General features: G+C 38.6%; 1 protein-coding gene across 2 annotated transcripts in view; it reads left to right on the forward strand.

Annotated features, from left to right (window-relative positions):
- The window catches only part of DDX10 (DEAD-box helicase 10), a 270,692-nt gene that overhangs the window by 14,035 nt on the left and 240,713 nt on the right, over nt 1-15,944 (forward strand). For both annotated transcript variants that reach the window (XM_042959588.1, XM_042959589.1), the window contains exons 4-7: nt 80-238; nt 7,378-7,498; nt 8,125-8,314; nt 12,068-12,194. In XM_042959588.1, coding sequence (XP_042815522.1) covers nt 80-238; nt 7,378-7,498; nt 8,125-8,314; nt 12,068-12,194 — 597 coding nt within the window. The remainder of the gene's footprint in view (nt 1-79; nt 239-7,377; nt 7,499-8,124; nt 8,315-12,067; nt 12,195-15,944) is intronic.

The raw sequence follows: 15,944 nt of genomic DNA on the forward strand, positions 1-15,944 counted from the left end.
GAGGAGCACGGTTGGCTTAGGAATCAAGATGCCGCCTCCTGAAAGGACTTACTAAACATAATTTGCTGTCTTTTTTGAGGTGTTGGAAGCCTTATACCGTTTGCAGTGGACCTCAACAGACGGGCTGGGGGTTCTGATTATATCACCCACAAGAGAACTGGCCTATCAGACTTTTGAGGTTCTCCGAAAAGTAGGAAAGAATCATGACTTTTCGGCTGGTCTCATCATTGGTGGAAAGGTTTGTCCTTTGTCTTGTCCTTCTTTTTTCTATAACGTATATTGGGGCACTGTTGGCAGTGGACAGGAAAGAGGTGGAGATTTCATCTAAACAGGTAAGCTGGCCTCCTGGTGTGGTGACTGTCATCTAGAGTTCTGGTTATCAAATTTGAAGGTTCAGAAAGTCCATTTTTTGAGGGTATCTGAGTGGATCAGATTCTCTGACACTAATACACTTTAAAAAACCTATAATTCTATTTGTTATTGTACCTGGGAAAGGTACCATTGGAGTATGTGGGCTAGTTCCTTTTAAGAAAATATTTAAGAGATTGAATAATTCAGAACATTGCTTGGTCAGCAGCAGAAAGAAGACAGGTTTACAAAATTTTTTAAAAAATTTTAATGAATTTTTTAATTGAAGTATAGTTAACACATAATTGTCTTAGTTTCAGGTTACAGCATACCATTTCAACAAGTCTGTACATTATGTGTGCTCACCACAAGTATAGCTAGCATCTGTCAGCATACATGCTATTGTAGTACTATTGACTATCTGTGACTTTCATCCCCATGACTTATCCATTTCATAACTGGAAGCCTATATCTCCCACTCCCTTTCACCCATTTTGCCCATCCTTCTTCCCTCTGGCAATCATCTGTTTGTTTTCTGTATTTATGGGTCTCTTTCCGCTTTTTTGTTTTGTTTTGTTTTGTTTTTTGATTTTACATGTAAGTGAAATTACATATGGTATTTGTCCTTCTCTGATTGGTTTCACTGAGGATAATCTCTGGGTCTGCCATGTTGTTTGAGATGGCAAGATCTCATTCTTTTTTCATTTTTTCATTTTTTTAACGTTTATTTATTTTTGAGAGAGAGAGACTGAGTGTGATCAGTTGGGGAGGGCCAGAGAGAGGAGACAAAGAATCCGAAGCAGGCTCCAGTCTCTGAGCTGCCAGCACAGAGCCTGGTATGGGGCTCAAACTCATGAACCATGAGATCATGACCTGAGCCAAGGTCAGATGCATAACCGACTGAGCCTCTCTCTCTCTCTCTCTCTCTCTCTCTCTCTCTCTCTCTCTCTCTCTCTCTCTCTTCCTCTCTCTCTGTCTCTCTCACTCACATACACACACCACATCTTTACCCATTCATCTATTGATGGACATTTGGGTTGCTTTCAGTGTCTTGGCTGTTGTAATGCTATTGTGAACATAGGGATGCATAACTCTTCGAATTGGAGAGGGTTTTTTTTTTTTTTAATTTTTTTAATGTTGATTTATTATTGAGAGACAGAAAGAGATAGAGCATGAGCATGGGAGGTGCAGAGAGAGGAGGAGACACAGAATCTGAAGCAGGCTCCAGGCTCTGAGCTATCAGCACAGAGCCCGACATGGGGCTCAAGCTCACAAACTGTGAGATCATGACCTGAGCCGAAGTCAGATGCTTAACCAACTGAGCCATCCAGGAGTCCCTGTTGACAGTTTTTATCGTGAATGGATGATGAATTTTGTCATGCTTTTCCTGCATCTATTGAGATCATATGATTTTAATCCTTTATTAATGTTGTCTATTGTGTTGATTTGCAGATGTTGAACTGTTCTTGCATCTGTGGAATAAATCCCACTTGACTGTGGTGTATGGTTTTTGAAATGTATTGTTGGATCTGATTTGCAAATATTTTTTAAATTATTTTTTTCCATAATAATAGTTGTACTCTTTAATCTCCATCCCGTTTCCCTCATCCTCCTATGTACCTTCCCTCTTGTAACTATCAGTTCCCTATAGTTAACAGTCTGTTTCTTGGTTTATCTCTTTTTTTCTTTGCTCATTTGTTGTTTCTTAAATTACACATATGAGTGACATATGGTATTTGTTTTTCTCTATTTCTTTTAGCATAATACTATATAGCTCCATCCATGTCATGCAAGTGGCAAGATTTCATTCTTTTTTATGGCTGGGTAATATTCCATTGTATATGTATACCACATCTTTTTTTTTTTAAGTTGATTTATTTTGAGAGAAAGAGTGTGAATGGGGGAGGGGCAGAGAGAGAGGGAGAGAGAGAATCACAAGCAGGCTCCATGCCATCAGCACAGAACTCATTGTGGGGCTCGATCCCACGACCCATTAGATCATGACCTGAGCCGAGGTCAAGAGTCGGGCACTTAACTGACTGAGCCACTCAGGTGCCCCAAATCTATTTTATCTATTCCGTAATCGTTGGACACCTGGGTTGTTCCTATAATTTGGCTATTGGAAATAATGCTGCTATATAAACATCAGGGTGCATGAATCTTTTGGAATTAGTATTTTTTTATTCTTTGGGTAAAAACCCAGTAGTATGATTGCTAGATCATAGAGTAGTTTTATTTTGAATTTTCTGAGGAACCTCCATATTGTTCTCCAGAGTGGCTGTACCAGTTTGCATTCTAACCAACAATGCAAAAGTGTCCCCTTTTGTCCACATCCTCACCAGCACCTGTTGTTTCTTGTGTTGTTGCTTTTAGCCATTCTGACAGATGTGAGGTGATATCTTATCGTAGTTTTGACTTGAATTTCACTGATAACCAGGGATGTTAAGCATCTTTTCATGTGTCTGTTGTCCATTTGTTTGTTTTATTTGGGAAAATGCCTGTTCATGTCAATTGCCCATTTTTTAATTGGATTATTCATTGTTTGAGCATTGAGTTGTATCAGTTTTTATACATTTTGGATTCTAACGTTTTATCAGATAATTTGCAAATTATTGGATAATTAGTCTTTTGCAAACATCTTCTCCCATTTCATAGGTTGTCTTTTAGTTTTGTTGATTGTTTCTTTCGCAGTGAAGAAACTTTTTATTTTGATGTAGTCCCCATAGTTTATCTTTGCTTTTATTTCTCTTGCCTCTGACATCTCTAGAAAAATGTTGCTATGGCTGATGCCAAGAGATTACTCCCTGTCAGGGTCCAGCCCCAGCAGGTCCAGGGGTTCCCGAAGGATGAACGGTGTTGGCGAAAATAACAAATGGACACAGACAACGGCAATGTGTTAGACTGGCCGCTTTATTGTGGCAAGTGTGGCATTATATTTGTTAGCAAATTTCTTATAGCGTGCGTCATCTATGTTTTCTGGCATTACCTAATTCTAAAAATGTTCCTTTGTGTAATCACCCATTAAGGAACAACATAGTTATTTTCTTGTAACGTTCCCTCCTGCCCTTTCAAGGTCATCTGGCTCTCAACACCTCAAGTAGAATGTTTACAGGGACGTGACTTCTTAGTTGTTCCTTTGGACCATTTGTGGCACAAGGAACAAAAGTGTTCGCTTTGGTCTGGGAGGGAGCCAAGAGGGCCCTGGGAACTCGCGCCTTATGCGCTCCCGGAGAGACAATGTATACCTAGGAACTAATGAACCATTCTGTACCTTAATCCCCCAGGTCCAGTTACCATCTGGAATGTCTCCTGGGGGCCAAGTGGGCCTAGGGGTTGGAGTAACTTGTATCCATAGATATGGTCCTTTGTTGCCGGAGTGGGGATTTCAAACCCATTTGTCCCCCTCCTTGGCTGCGAAATATATGGGGCTGTCCTTCCTTTAGGTAGAGGAGTCTTTATAGGGGGTGGCAAGGGCTGGATGCAGGGCCGCATAATTTCCCTACGGAATTTTATTTCTTTCCCCGATGGTTCTTTTCCCGGAGGGCCTGTCGTGGGCAATTCCCCAACCGACCAATCCCCAGGTACTTCATTGGTAGGGGGGCTGCCCTGACCAGCACTGAGGCCAAATTACATAAAAGCAGGAGTACAAGAAGCTTCACTTTCGATGGGCCGCCATGCAGTCCCGATCCGCCCACCGCCTGGGCCCTGCCATCAGGCTGATTGGATAGCTTGGCTTCCTGCAACTCCCTGTGCTCTTTTCAATAATTTTCTAATTGATTTTGAGTTTATTTTTGTGTGTGGTGTAAGAAAGTGGTCCAGTTTCATTCTTTTGCATGTGGCTGCCCAACGGCATTTGTTGGAGAGGCTGTCTTTTTTCCATCGGATATTCTTTCTTACGTTGTCAAAGATTCATTGACTATATAGTTGTGGCTTGATTTCTGGGTTTTCTGTTCTATCCAGTTGATCTATGTGTGTTTTTATGCCAGTACCATACTGTTTTTTAATCACTGCTGCTTTGTGGTATAACTTGAAATCTGGAGTTGTGATACGTCTAGTTTGGTTTTTGTTTTTCAGGATTGCTTTGGCTGCTCAAGGTCTTCTGTGCTTCTGTACAAATTTTAGGATTTTTTGTTCTGGTTCTGTCAAAACTGCTGTTGGTATTTTGATAGGGATTGCATTAAATCTGGGTTTGCTAACATTTTGTTGAGGATTTTTGCATCTGTGTTTGTCGGTGATAGTAGCCTGTGGTTTTCTTTTTTTTAATGGTGTTATTGTCAGGTTTTGGTATCAGGGTAATGTTGGTTTTGGGAAATGAGTTTCGGAGTGTGCCTTCCTCTTCAATTTGGGGAACATTTTGAGGAAGATAGGTACTAGCTCTTCTTTAAGTGTTGGAATTCACCTGTGCAGCCGCCTGGTCCTGGACTTTTGATTTTTCAGAGTTTCAAAATTACCTATTCATGAGTGCCTGAGTGGTTCAGTCAGTTGAGTGTCTGACACTTGTCTTTTCTGCTCAGGTCATGATCCCATGGCTCAGGAGTTTGAGTCCCATATGGGGTTCCATGCTGACAATGCGGAGCCTGCTTGGGATTCTCTCTTTCTCCTCTCTGCCTCTTCCCCACTTGTGCGTGCATGCATGCTCTCTCTCAAAATAAATTAAAAAAAACTTTAAAAATTATTTTTATTTATTTTAGTGTTTACTTTTGAGAAGGCACAAGTGGGGGAAGGGCAGAGAGAGAGGGAGACACAGAATCCGAAGCAGGCTCGAGGCTCTGAGCTATCAGCACAGAACCTGATGCAGGGCTCAAACCCACGAACTGTGAGATTATGACCTGAGCTGAAGTCGGGTTGCTTAACCGACTGAGCCACCCAGGCACACCCCACCCCCCCAAAAAAATTATTGATTCAATTTCATTATTTATAATTAGTTTTTTCAGATTGTCTATTTCTTTGTGATTCAGTCTTGGAAGGTTGTGTGTTTCTAGGAGTTTATCCATTGTTATCTAGACTTTTCAACTTGTTGTAATGTAATTCCAGTTGTCTCTTATTATTCTTTGTATTTCTCTGTTGTTGGTTGTAATTTCATTTGTGATTTTTTTTTTGTGGGGAGTTTTCTCTCTCTTTTTTGCTTGATGAGCATGGTTAGCAGTTTTATCAGTCAAAAATAAATCTTTTCAGAGAACCAGTTTTTGTTCTGTTGATATTTTCTGTCTTTTTTTTTGGAGACTCTATTTTATTTATTTAATTAATTAATTAATTAATTTCTGATCTTTATTTTCTTCCAAGAACTTTGGGCTTTATTTATTCTTCTTCTGGCTCCTGTTGATGTAAAGTTTACATTGTTTATTTTGGGTATTAAAAATTTTTTTTTTCTAATGTTTATTTTTGAGAGAGAGAGAGTGAGTGAGTGAGCTGGGGAGGGGCAGAGAGAGGGAGACAGAATCTGAAGCAGGCTCCAGGCCCTGAGCTGTCAGCACAGAGCCCAGTGCGGGGCTTGAACCCCCACTTGTGCGTGCATGCATGCTCTCTCTCAAAATAAATAAATAAATTGTGAAATCATGACCTGAGCTGAAGTCGGATGCTTAATCAACTGAGCCACCCAGGCACTCCCCCCACCCCCGTTTTCTTTTCTTTTTTTTTTTTTTTTTGTGGTAGGCCTGTATCACTATGATGGTTGATATGATTTCAGTCTTCAGTTTGAGACTTGTTTTGTGGCCTAGCATGTGATCTGTCTTGGAGAATGTTCCATTTTACACTTGGAAAATATGTGTGTTTTGCAATTTTGGGATGAAATGTTTTGTATGTACCTGTTAAGTCTATGTGGTCTAATGTATTGTTTAAGTCCAATGTTTCCTCATTGATTTTCTGTGCCAATGATCTGTCCATTGATGTAAGCGAGGTATTAAAGTTTCCTACTAATATTGTATTGCTGTCAATTTCTCCCTTTATGTCTGTTGTTATTTTTTTTGTTTCACTGATTCTGTGTTTGGTGCATAAATATTTACAAATGTGTGTCTTCTTCGATCAATCCACTTATCATATGTAATGCCCTTTTTTTCTCTTTTACTGTGTTTTATTTTTTTATTTTTTAAAGAGGTTTATTTTTGAGAGAGAGAGAGAAAGTGTGCATGGGTAAGGGGCAGAGAGAGAGAGAGAGAGAGAGAGAGAGAAAGAGAGAGAAAATCTCAAGCAGACTCTGCACATTTAGTGGAGAGCCTGATGTGGGGCTCGAACTCATGAACTGCGAGATCATGACCTAAGCAGAAATAAGAGTTGGACGCTTAACCGACTGAAGCCACCCAGGCACCCTCACAGTCTTTGTTTTAAAAATCAGTTTTGTATGACCTGAGTGAGGTCACTCCAGCTTTCTGGAGCAGAAGATAGTTTTGAGGAATGTTGATTTTAGGTGATAGTGGGGCCAGCTACTCAGCTTCTGCTCTACCTTCTGCTTCACTTGGACTGCTTGTTTGTGCTGGAGGCTCTTCTAGACTGTGAAGATAATACTTGGGTTCATATGCAAACATACATGAAGGAAGTGTAGCATCCATCCCAAACCCTCACGTACTGATGTACCTGTCACCCAGCTTTAATGACGAACATTCAAGGAGACACCTTCTAGAGTGTAGAGAGCTCAGCTTCCCTCGCCCTAGTCCACAAAGTGCAGTGTGAATGGTGTCAGAGAGTGCCTCTGGGTTCTGACTTAAATAATGACAACGATTCTACTTTAAGTCGGTTCTGGCCGATGTAAAGAGAAGTGAAGACTTGGAGCATTCATGGGAAATTTTTTCTTGGCCTCAGAATCCTGGGTATAATTAAGAATCTAGAGGCACTCTGAGCTCTTTAGGTCTTCACTGAGGACTTTTATTTGGCCCAGAAATTGGGATGTGCTGCAGAAATCGAAGGGGGAAATCCTATCTGTTTGTAGCATATCTACATTGCTGTGAGAAGTAGCATGCAGATGGCTTTTATAGTTTTGATACATGGGCTGCTCAGTAATGTGTCTGTGTAATCAGAAGAAACAACTGTTTTCAGGATCTGAAACATGAAGCTGAGAGGATCAATAACATAAATATACTTGTTTGTACTCCGGGTCGGCTTCTTCAACACATGGATGAAACAATATGTTTTCATGCTACCAATCTCCAAATGTTAGGTAAGTCTAATGAATTTCTAATGAAACAATCTCAGACTTAGGAGAGAAGCCTCATCAATTTTAATGTTAGACATTTTTAATCTTAATATTTATTCAATAAAACATCTGAGAATAACTTGAAACAATTTTTTGGCATATGGGTTCTAAACCCAGAGAGTACAACTAGACTTTTTTTTTTTTTTTAAACAAAATGGTCAGAAGAATATAAGTAGTTGTATATGAAATTAGATGCTTCTTTATCTGACACTGCTAGGAATTTATCTCTTAAGATACATCCGCTTCTGGTGATATTACCTAACGTGTGTATATATACTTTTAATCACGTCTTTATTTTGGAATAATTCTATATTTACAGTTACAGTGATAGTACAGAGAGTTGCTTTATACCCTTTCCCCAGTTTCCCCTAGTGTGACATCTTACATAACTGTGGCATGTAACCACATATTTCGTCAAAATGAAGATTAACATTGTTCCGTTATATAAATTCCAGACTTTTACTTGGATTTCACCGATTTTTCCGCTAATGCCCTTTTTCTCTTCTAGGATCCAGTCCTGAATACTACATTGCATTTAGCCTAATGTATATTTTAAATGTTGTAATTCACCTTGAATTTTCTTTTTTTAGTTCTTGATGAAGCAGATAGAATCTTAGATATGGGCTTTGCTGATACCATGAATGCTATTATTGAAAATCTTCCCAAGAAACGTCAGACTTTGCTTTTCTCAGCTACCCAAACCAAATCTGTAAAGGACCTTGCACGCTTGAGTTTGAAAAACCCTGAGTATGTCTGGGTTCATGAAAAAGCAAAATACAGGTATGTACTACTTGTAGCCATATTTGATTCAATTAAAAAAATCAGTGTTCTTTTTACTATAAGAATTTGGTATTTTAAATGAATACTACCTTTTTTAGGAAACTAGACGTCATTTTATGTGTTATAAAATATGAAAAGCATAGTAAAATATATTACAATTATTTAAATATTTGATGGACCTTTAAATGTGGGAATACTCTAGTGCAATATTTCTCATGTGGTCTGAGGAACACATATCTTTCTGTAAGATGTGAACAGGTGTTTGTTAACAACTACCCCTGCATAAAATGGGGGGTGGTGGGGTTGTATGGCTGTGTGGGAAATGGGTTGGGGGAAGTAGGTTTCAAAGTGTATTTTGATACAAGTGGAAGTTTGTGTTTGTATGTTTGGTATGAATCACTGTCGATTGTGGACATGCTTGACTTGCAGAAATGTTTTCTAGTGAACATAAGTAGATATGTGTTGAAGGTCTCCATATGGATTATCTCTGTCTTCGATTTCTTGCTATGAAATCTTAGTCTGAGAAGGAATAGATTGGGGAAAATGGTGGATTATCCTCTTAGAAAGTTGTTAAATACTGGGAATATGGGCCTTGGGGCCCACCTTAATGTTGTTCAGCTAATAAATGTTTAGGATTAAAGAAAGCCCTAGAAGAGGCCAGACTCCATGCTTCCAGGCATTCTCAGTGGATGAACATGGTTCTCAAGAACTCGGGAGTGGCATAGCAAGAGATTCTTTATCTCCTCCTTAGCTTACTACGGAGTAGACAGTGGTTGCTGTTTGTAACGTTGTATTGAGGTAGCTATTGAAATTCTTGGTACAATTAATAATCTAAAGAGTCACTTTTTATTTTCTTTTTCTTCTTTGTCTTAAGTTTATTTATTTATTTATTTATGTAAAAAAAATTTTTTTTTACCGTTTTATTTATTTTTGAGACAGAGAGAGACAGATCATGAACAGGGGAGGGGCAGAAAGAGAGGGAGACACAGAATCGGAAGCAGGCTCCAGGCTCTGAGCCGTCAGCCCAGAGCCCGACGCGGGGCTCAAACTCACGGACCGCGAGATCGTGACCTGAGCTGAAGTCGGACGCTTAACCGACTGAGCCACCCAGGCGCCCAAGTTTATTTATATTAAGAGAGAGAGCAGGGAAGGGGTAGAGAGAGAGCAAGAGAGAATCCCAAGCAAGCTCTGTGCTGTCAGTGTGCAACAAGACAGGCTCAATCTCACAACCCTTGAGATCATGACCTGAGCCGAGATCAAGAGTCGTACACTTAACCAGTTGAGCTACCCAGGCTCCCCTTGATTTTCTTCGTTTTTTTTTTTTGTTTTTTTGTTTTTTTTGGCTGTTTGCTTGCTGCCTATTTTCACAACTTTTTAGTGTCTTTACCAGATACAAATTTTTCAGTCATTAGGTAACATCTAAAAACTGCATGATTTAAGGTAATTGTACATAGATTTCTTGTTACCAATTTCTGTAGGTAATAGTGGGTTATTATCTATAGATCAGAGTTAGAAAAAAACAAATGCAAATACTGTTTATTTTATAAGTGATTTTTGAAATGCATCACTTAGAAGAAATGGGGTTTTCAGAAACCATGTCTCCAATGACAACTGACAGTTGCAGGTTATGTGATAATGACTGTAGTACTCTCTAATGTCCAGTTCACCAGAAGCACCACAGAAGGCAGATACTTTTGTGAATTTTGTCTCATATCATTATTGAAGTTTCTTCTCTAGCCATTAACTTGGTTGATACACCATGGGGAAATCACGGTCAAGAAAATTTTTAAGGCAGTATAGAATATCTACTCTAGAATCATGCAGGACCAGAAAAATAATTTTAAAAAGTTAGATCTTTCTGAAGTTGTATATCAGAATGTACTTAGAAAAGGTATAATAGGGTGGTTTCTTTATGTTGCTGTTGCAGTGAAATTGCGCTTCTAATGATTTTTTTTTTTGAGAAAAAAATCGTTCTCTTTGAATCATTGTAATTTGCTGTGTTTTACAGTGAATATAAGTTGAATTCTGTGGTGAATTATGAAGCATTTCAAAATTGAAATGGCTATTCTGAGCTTATGTTGTTAGTTGCATGCAAAAGTAATTTTATATTTCCTGTTAGTGTCATTAATCATTATGAAATGTTCTTTATCTCTACTAATAGTTTTTGCCTTGAAGTCTAGTTTGATATTAGTCTCCTTGTAGTAAATTTCTCTTGGTCTGTGTTTGCATGGTGAATCTTTTTCTGGCCGTTGACTCCTTACATTATATACAGCCTTACATTTTAGATTTATTTGACTTTACAAGCAATTTGTGGTTCTCTTATCAGGTATGATCATTACTTTGTAACTGGAGGATTTAGTTCATTGACATTTACCTTACCCCATTATTTTAAGTTTCTTTACCCTTTTCCACTGTGTCTTCATCGTGAAGCATTTTAATTTCACACATTTTAAATTCCATAAGCTGTTATTAATACTTTTTGAAACATCAGTATTTATTTAGATTTATCCAAATAGTTATTCTTTATTTCTTGTGTTCAAAAGAACTTTTTTTTTTTAGTTCAGGTTTACTAGTGGAAAAATTCTGTTTTGACTTTTCTGAGAACATCTCTAGTTCTTCCTCATTTTTGGAAGATATCTTGGCAGGTTTTTTTCTTTAAAGATACATTTCTGTTCTAACTACTATTGTATCAAAATTAGCCGATGTCAGAGTTAGCCGATGGTTTTCCTGTTCTTTTGAGGGTGTTGTGTATCGTTTAAGATTTTCTTATTTTCGGTTCTTAGTGAAACCATGTCTGATGGTTTTTTTTTTTTTTTTGTGGCAGATAGATGTGGTATGGACAGATGACCTTGATCTGGGCTATCCTGGCTTGTAGACTCTGGGGTTATTCTCTTTTTGTTTTGCCTGGAGTCATGAGATCTAGCCCTCTGGAAGTCTCAGCTGAAAGTCCTGGGTGTTTCCAGAGCCCTTCCCCTCTGGCAAGTTCTGAACCTCATAGCGCTGAGGCTGCCAGGGTCTCTGCTCAGCTCTCAGCTTCCTGGATGTTGCTTTTTGTTTGTTTTCAGTCATTTTGCTGTGTGTGTGTGTGTGTGTGTGTGTGTGTGTGTGTGTGTGTGTGTTGAGTTTAGGAGTTCGTCCCACTTTTCATGGGAAGATCCTGTGAAGAATTTAAGATTCAGTGTTTTATGGTTCCTGCTCTCAAGGATCTTGGGCTGAGGTGTGTAGGCCTCAGGGTTCTACTCCCAATTCTTATCTGTCTTGCAAATCAACAGATGCTTTGAGGGGAAGGTGGGGATGAATATGGGGCTTGCCTCAGGGCATGTCTGTTTTCTTTTTTAGCACCTCAAGTCCTAGCTGCCTTGGTTGATCTCTGATGCCTTCAGTTTTTTTGATTTATATTTAATCCAGCTTTCATTGTTAGTGCTACAGGCCAAAGAATGAATCTGAATCAAACAATACCTTTATGACAGGAAGGATAGCTTTTTAATCTTAAAAGTTTTAGGAGCCAGTGATGATTATTCTCGATCCATGGTTTCATTAGGATTTGCAAAATTGTGATGATCCAATTCTAGTTCTGATTCCTAAGAAGTTCTCTTTTGGGGTATATGTATGTGTGTGTATGAGAAATTTGTTGGAGAGCCATGCTGTTGCTAATCATTTCTTTTTCTAATTTTTTTTTTTGGTGGGGTCTGGATTTCAAAGTTAACCAATGTGGCATGTTTTTAACGTATTTCCTCCTCTTATTTTCATAAGCACCCCTGCCACTTTGGAACAGAACTACATAGTTTGCGAGCTGCAGCAAAAAATAAGTGTGTTGTATTCCTTTTTGAGAAGCCACCTGAAGAAGAAAAGTATTGTATTTTTCTCCAGTTGTAAAGAGGTACTGAATGATTAAGTAATTCTTGTTGAATCATCCCTTTTAAAATAGCAAATTTCAGTTAGATAAAAAGCAATTTCTTCTATTCTGATAAATACAGTGCTAGAGGTGGTGAGGAACATGATAGATAAGCGTGGTGTCCATCCGTGAATATTGGCAGATCACGCCATTGAATAACCGGATGAACTGCAGGTGTTTATAATCTGACTCCCACCCTCTAGGAATTCTTACCTGAATGTGCCATTTATTTCCATGCCTCGGTGTCCTTGATCGTGGTGATCTCTGGAGTGCCCTGCCTGTACCCCTTTACACTAATGCTGAGGGAGTGTTGAATGTCCTTTAAGGCTAAGCTCAAATGTTACATCTGGAGGTCCCTCTCCAGTATTGCCAATCCCTGTGTTATAATCAGCTGTTTTCTCTCCTTTCCTTCTAGAGTGTTTATGTCTTTAATTCAGTTACACATTTCTTTAACATTAGTCACTTGCTATGAATAAAGGATTCAGTGATAAATAAGGAAACTTAGTCTCTTCCCTTAAAGAGGGAGGGACCTTGATTGATTTTTATGTTCCTTTCTTCTCTATATTTCAGATTACCTAATGATATATAGTTGTTGGCATATAGTAGGTGGATTCTAGGTTTATAGTTTTTTGAGTGCTTAGCCTGATAAATATGCCAGTGAGTTTCTCTCCAGCTTACAGGGAAGTTAATAGTGGTCTGTCTGTTGTACTCTGTCCTTTTTTTGGTGCATACTCTTTTTAGGAAACCTCTTCAGTCCCATGGTTTTAAGTGCCATCTGTGTTCTAACAACTGCCGAATTGACATCTCAAGCTCTGACCGCTCTCCTGAGCCCCGGACTTGTGTATCCACTTGAATACTAGAGATTTCCTGTTGAGTGTCTTGAGATTTCCTGTTGAGTATCTCAAGTTTAAAGTATGAAAAATGATTTAAGATTTCGTATCCTGAAGATCTTTTCCGTCCACCTCTTCCCCATCTCAGATGACTGAATCCTTAATTATCGCACGTCTTCATCTCATAGTCAATATATTGGTAACTCTCATTAGCTCGACCACCTCTCATTACACCTCAGGCCAAAACTAAATCTCATACACGCTTGACTTTCTCCTAATCCTGGCTGCTCTCTTCATTCTCGCACTTTCCTTGCTTATAGTTATCACACATTCTAGCCAGAGTGATCTTGGGAAGTCATCCACCTCACCGAGTTTTGTCAAGAGCAGGAATCCAAGGACAGTTTTGATTCAGGAGATGCAGACTGCAGCAAGTTTTCATGGACTCACTTGACACTTCCTGGGTGCATATGTACTTTTATGAGATTGGTTTGCCTGAGGGTGCGTCTGTTGTCCGCAGGTTCACGTTTCCCCTCTCCCCTTCTCATGGTGGCCCTTTTAAACCTGCAGAACAAAGCCATGAGTCCATCTGTCTGTACTCTTACTGGTGCATTGTCTCAGGCCATTAGAGCCTTCCTAGCACCAAGGGTTTCGCTGTTTGGAAAGTGAATGGCTCTGAGAACATGGTACCAAGTTGTTCTGCAGTTCACTGGCCTTACCATTCTTTGCTTTGTTGTTGTTGTTGTTTATTTATTTATTTTGAGAGCGTGAGAAAGAGAATCCCAAACGGGCTCCATGCTCGGTGCGGTGCCTGATGGTAGGGTTCAATCTCATGATCTTAAGATCATGACCCGAGCCGATATCAAGAGTCGGACACTTAACCGACTGAGCCACCCAGATGCCCACCAACCATTCTTAACTTTTAACAAAATTTGTGAGGAGACTTAATGGACTTAATAGCTGATGGGATTGTTATAAATTTTATCTGTCATGGTTTTGACCTATTTTATAGGAGTTTAAAGAGTTAAGTTTCCTTCTAGTACATTTTCTTTTTTCTTTAAAAAAATTTTTTTTATTTTACGTTTATTTTATTTTTGAGAGACAGAGCACAAATGGGGGAGGGGCAGAGAGAGAATGAGATACAATATAAGAAGCAGGCTCTAGGCTCTGAGCTGCCTGCACAGAGCCCGACACGGGGCTCGAACTCATAAACTGTGAGATCATGACCTGAGCTGAAGTCGGACGTTTAACTGACTGAGCCACCTAGGTGCCCCTACATTTTCTTTTTTTGAATTTACTTTTTAAATTCCAGTGTAATTTACATATATGTTATATTAGTTTCAGGTTTATGACATAGTGATTCAGTAATTCTGTATATTACTCAGTGCTTACATGGTAAGTGTACTTAATCCCCCTTCACCTATTTCACCTACCTCCCCTCTGGCAACCACTAGTTCTCTGTATTTAAGAGTGTTTTTTTTCTTTGTTTTTTTGTCTTTTGTTTGCTTGTTTTTTAGGTTTCACTTAAGTGAAATCATGGTACAAATCTTTCTGTGACTTATTTCACTTAGTATTGTTCCTTCCAGCTCCATCCATGTTGTGGCAAATGTCAAGATTTCATTTTTTATGGCCATGTAATATTTCATTGTGTGTGTGTATGTATGTGTATGTGTTTATCCATTCATCTTTGGATGGACACTGTGCAGCTTCCTTATCTTCGCTGTTGTAAACAGTGCTGCAGTAAACATAGGGGTGCATATATCTTTTGGAGTTAGTGTTTTTGTTTTCTTCAGATAAATACCCAGAAGTAGAATTACTGGATCATATGGTAGTTCTATTTTTAATTTTTTGAGGAACCTCCATACTGTTCTCCACAGCGATTGCACCAGTCTGCATACCCACCAGCAGTGCACAAGCGTTCCTTCGAGTCCAATTTTCTGTAATTTCATGAAGGGATTTTCTTAATGTGCACATTAGAAAGAGAAAATAGGAATAAAATGATGCTTTACTCTGCCTCAGTCTACCATTCAAGTAGTATTCATTTATTAATATGTAAACTAAAGAGGAATAGAGCCAATAATCAGCTCCATTTATTTCCATTTATGAAGAGCTATAATAACTTCTAGTGTTGTATAACAAAATTATTGTGTCTATCAGTATTTCTTGTTTTGCTTTTTTTTAAATTCTAACATTTCTTGTCCTGGTCAGTTATATACTAATGTAGTAATAGCTTAGTCTGAGAATTTTTAATAGCTTTATGGCCACAGGAGATTAGAAATTAAAACTGATATTCAGTGTTTTATAGTAGAAAGTCATAAATATTGATAAGATAATCAAAAGACTTTGAAGCATAAAACTATTAAGATAAAATTCCGTGGTGTCAGGAAATTGCCATAAAAGTTCAAGAAGGAGAAGAAATGCAAAATTTCTTTCTCTTGAGGATTTTATTTTGTGTTCACTTTTTTTTAAAGACTTGATTTTTTTATAGCAGTTTGAGGGTCACAGCAAAGTTGAGGGGCCCTCTTTCACACAGGCATGGCCTTCGTAATCTTTACATATTTTAAAAATGATCGTAGGTATCAGATCGCTCTACTACTTAGAATCTACTGGATACATGTGTAAGAGGTTTGTTTTAAATTCTCCATATTTACGATATATCAGAAATTACATTTTTTGCAACTCATTACACTTGAAAAAATGTCAGCTGTCAAGTTGAAATGTAAGGGGAGCATTTTTTACAAAGTTTTTAAAATTTTTATTTATTTTGAAAGAGACATAGTGAGCAGGAGAGGGGCAGAGAGAGAGGGAGACAGAATCTAAAGCAGGCTCCGCGATGTCAGTGTCCAGAGCCCGATGTGACATGCTGGGCTCGACTTCACAAAGTGTGAGATCATGAGCTGAGCCAAAG

The sequence above is a fragment of the Panthera tigris genome, chromosome D1 (assembly GCF_018350195.1).
Source record: "Panthera tigris isolate Pti1 chromosome D1, P.tigris_Pti1_mat1.1, whole genome shotgun sequence".
NCBI classification, from domain to species: domain Eukaryota; kingdom Metazoa; phylum Chordata; class Mammalia; order Carnivora; family Felidae; genus Panthera; species Panthera tigris.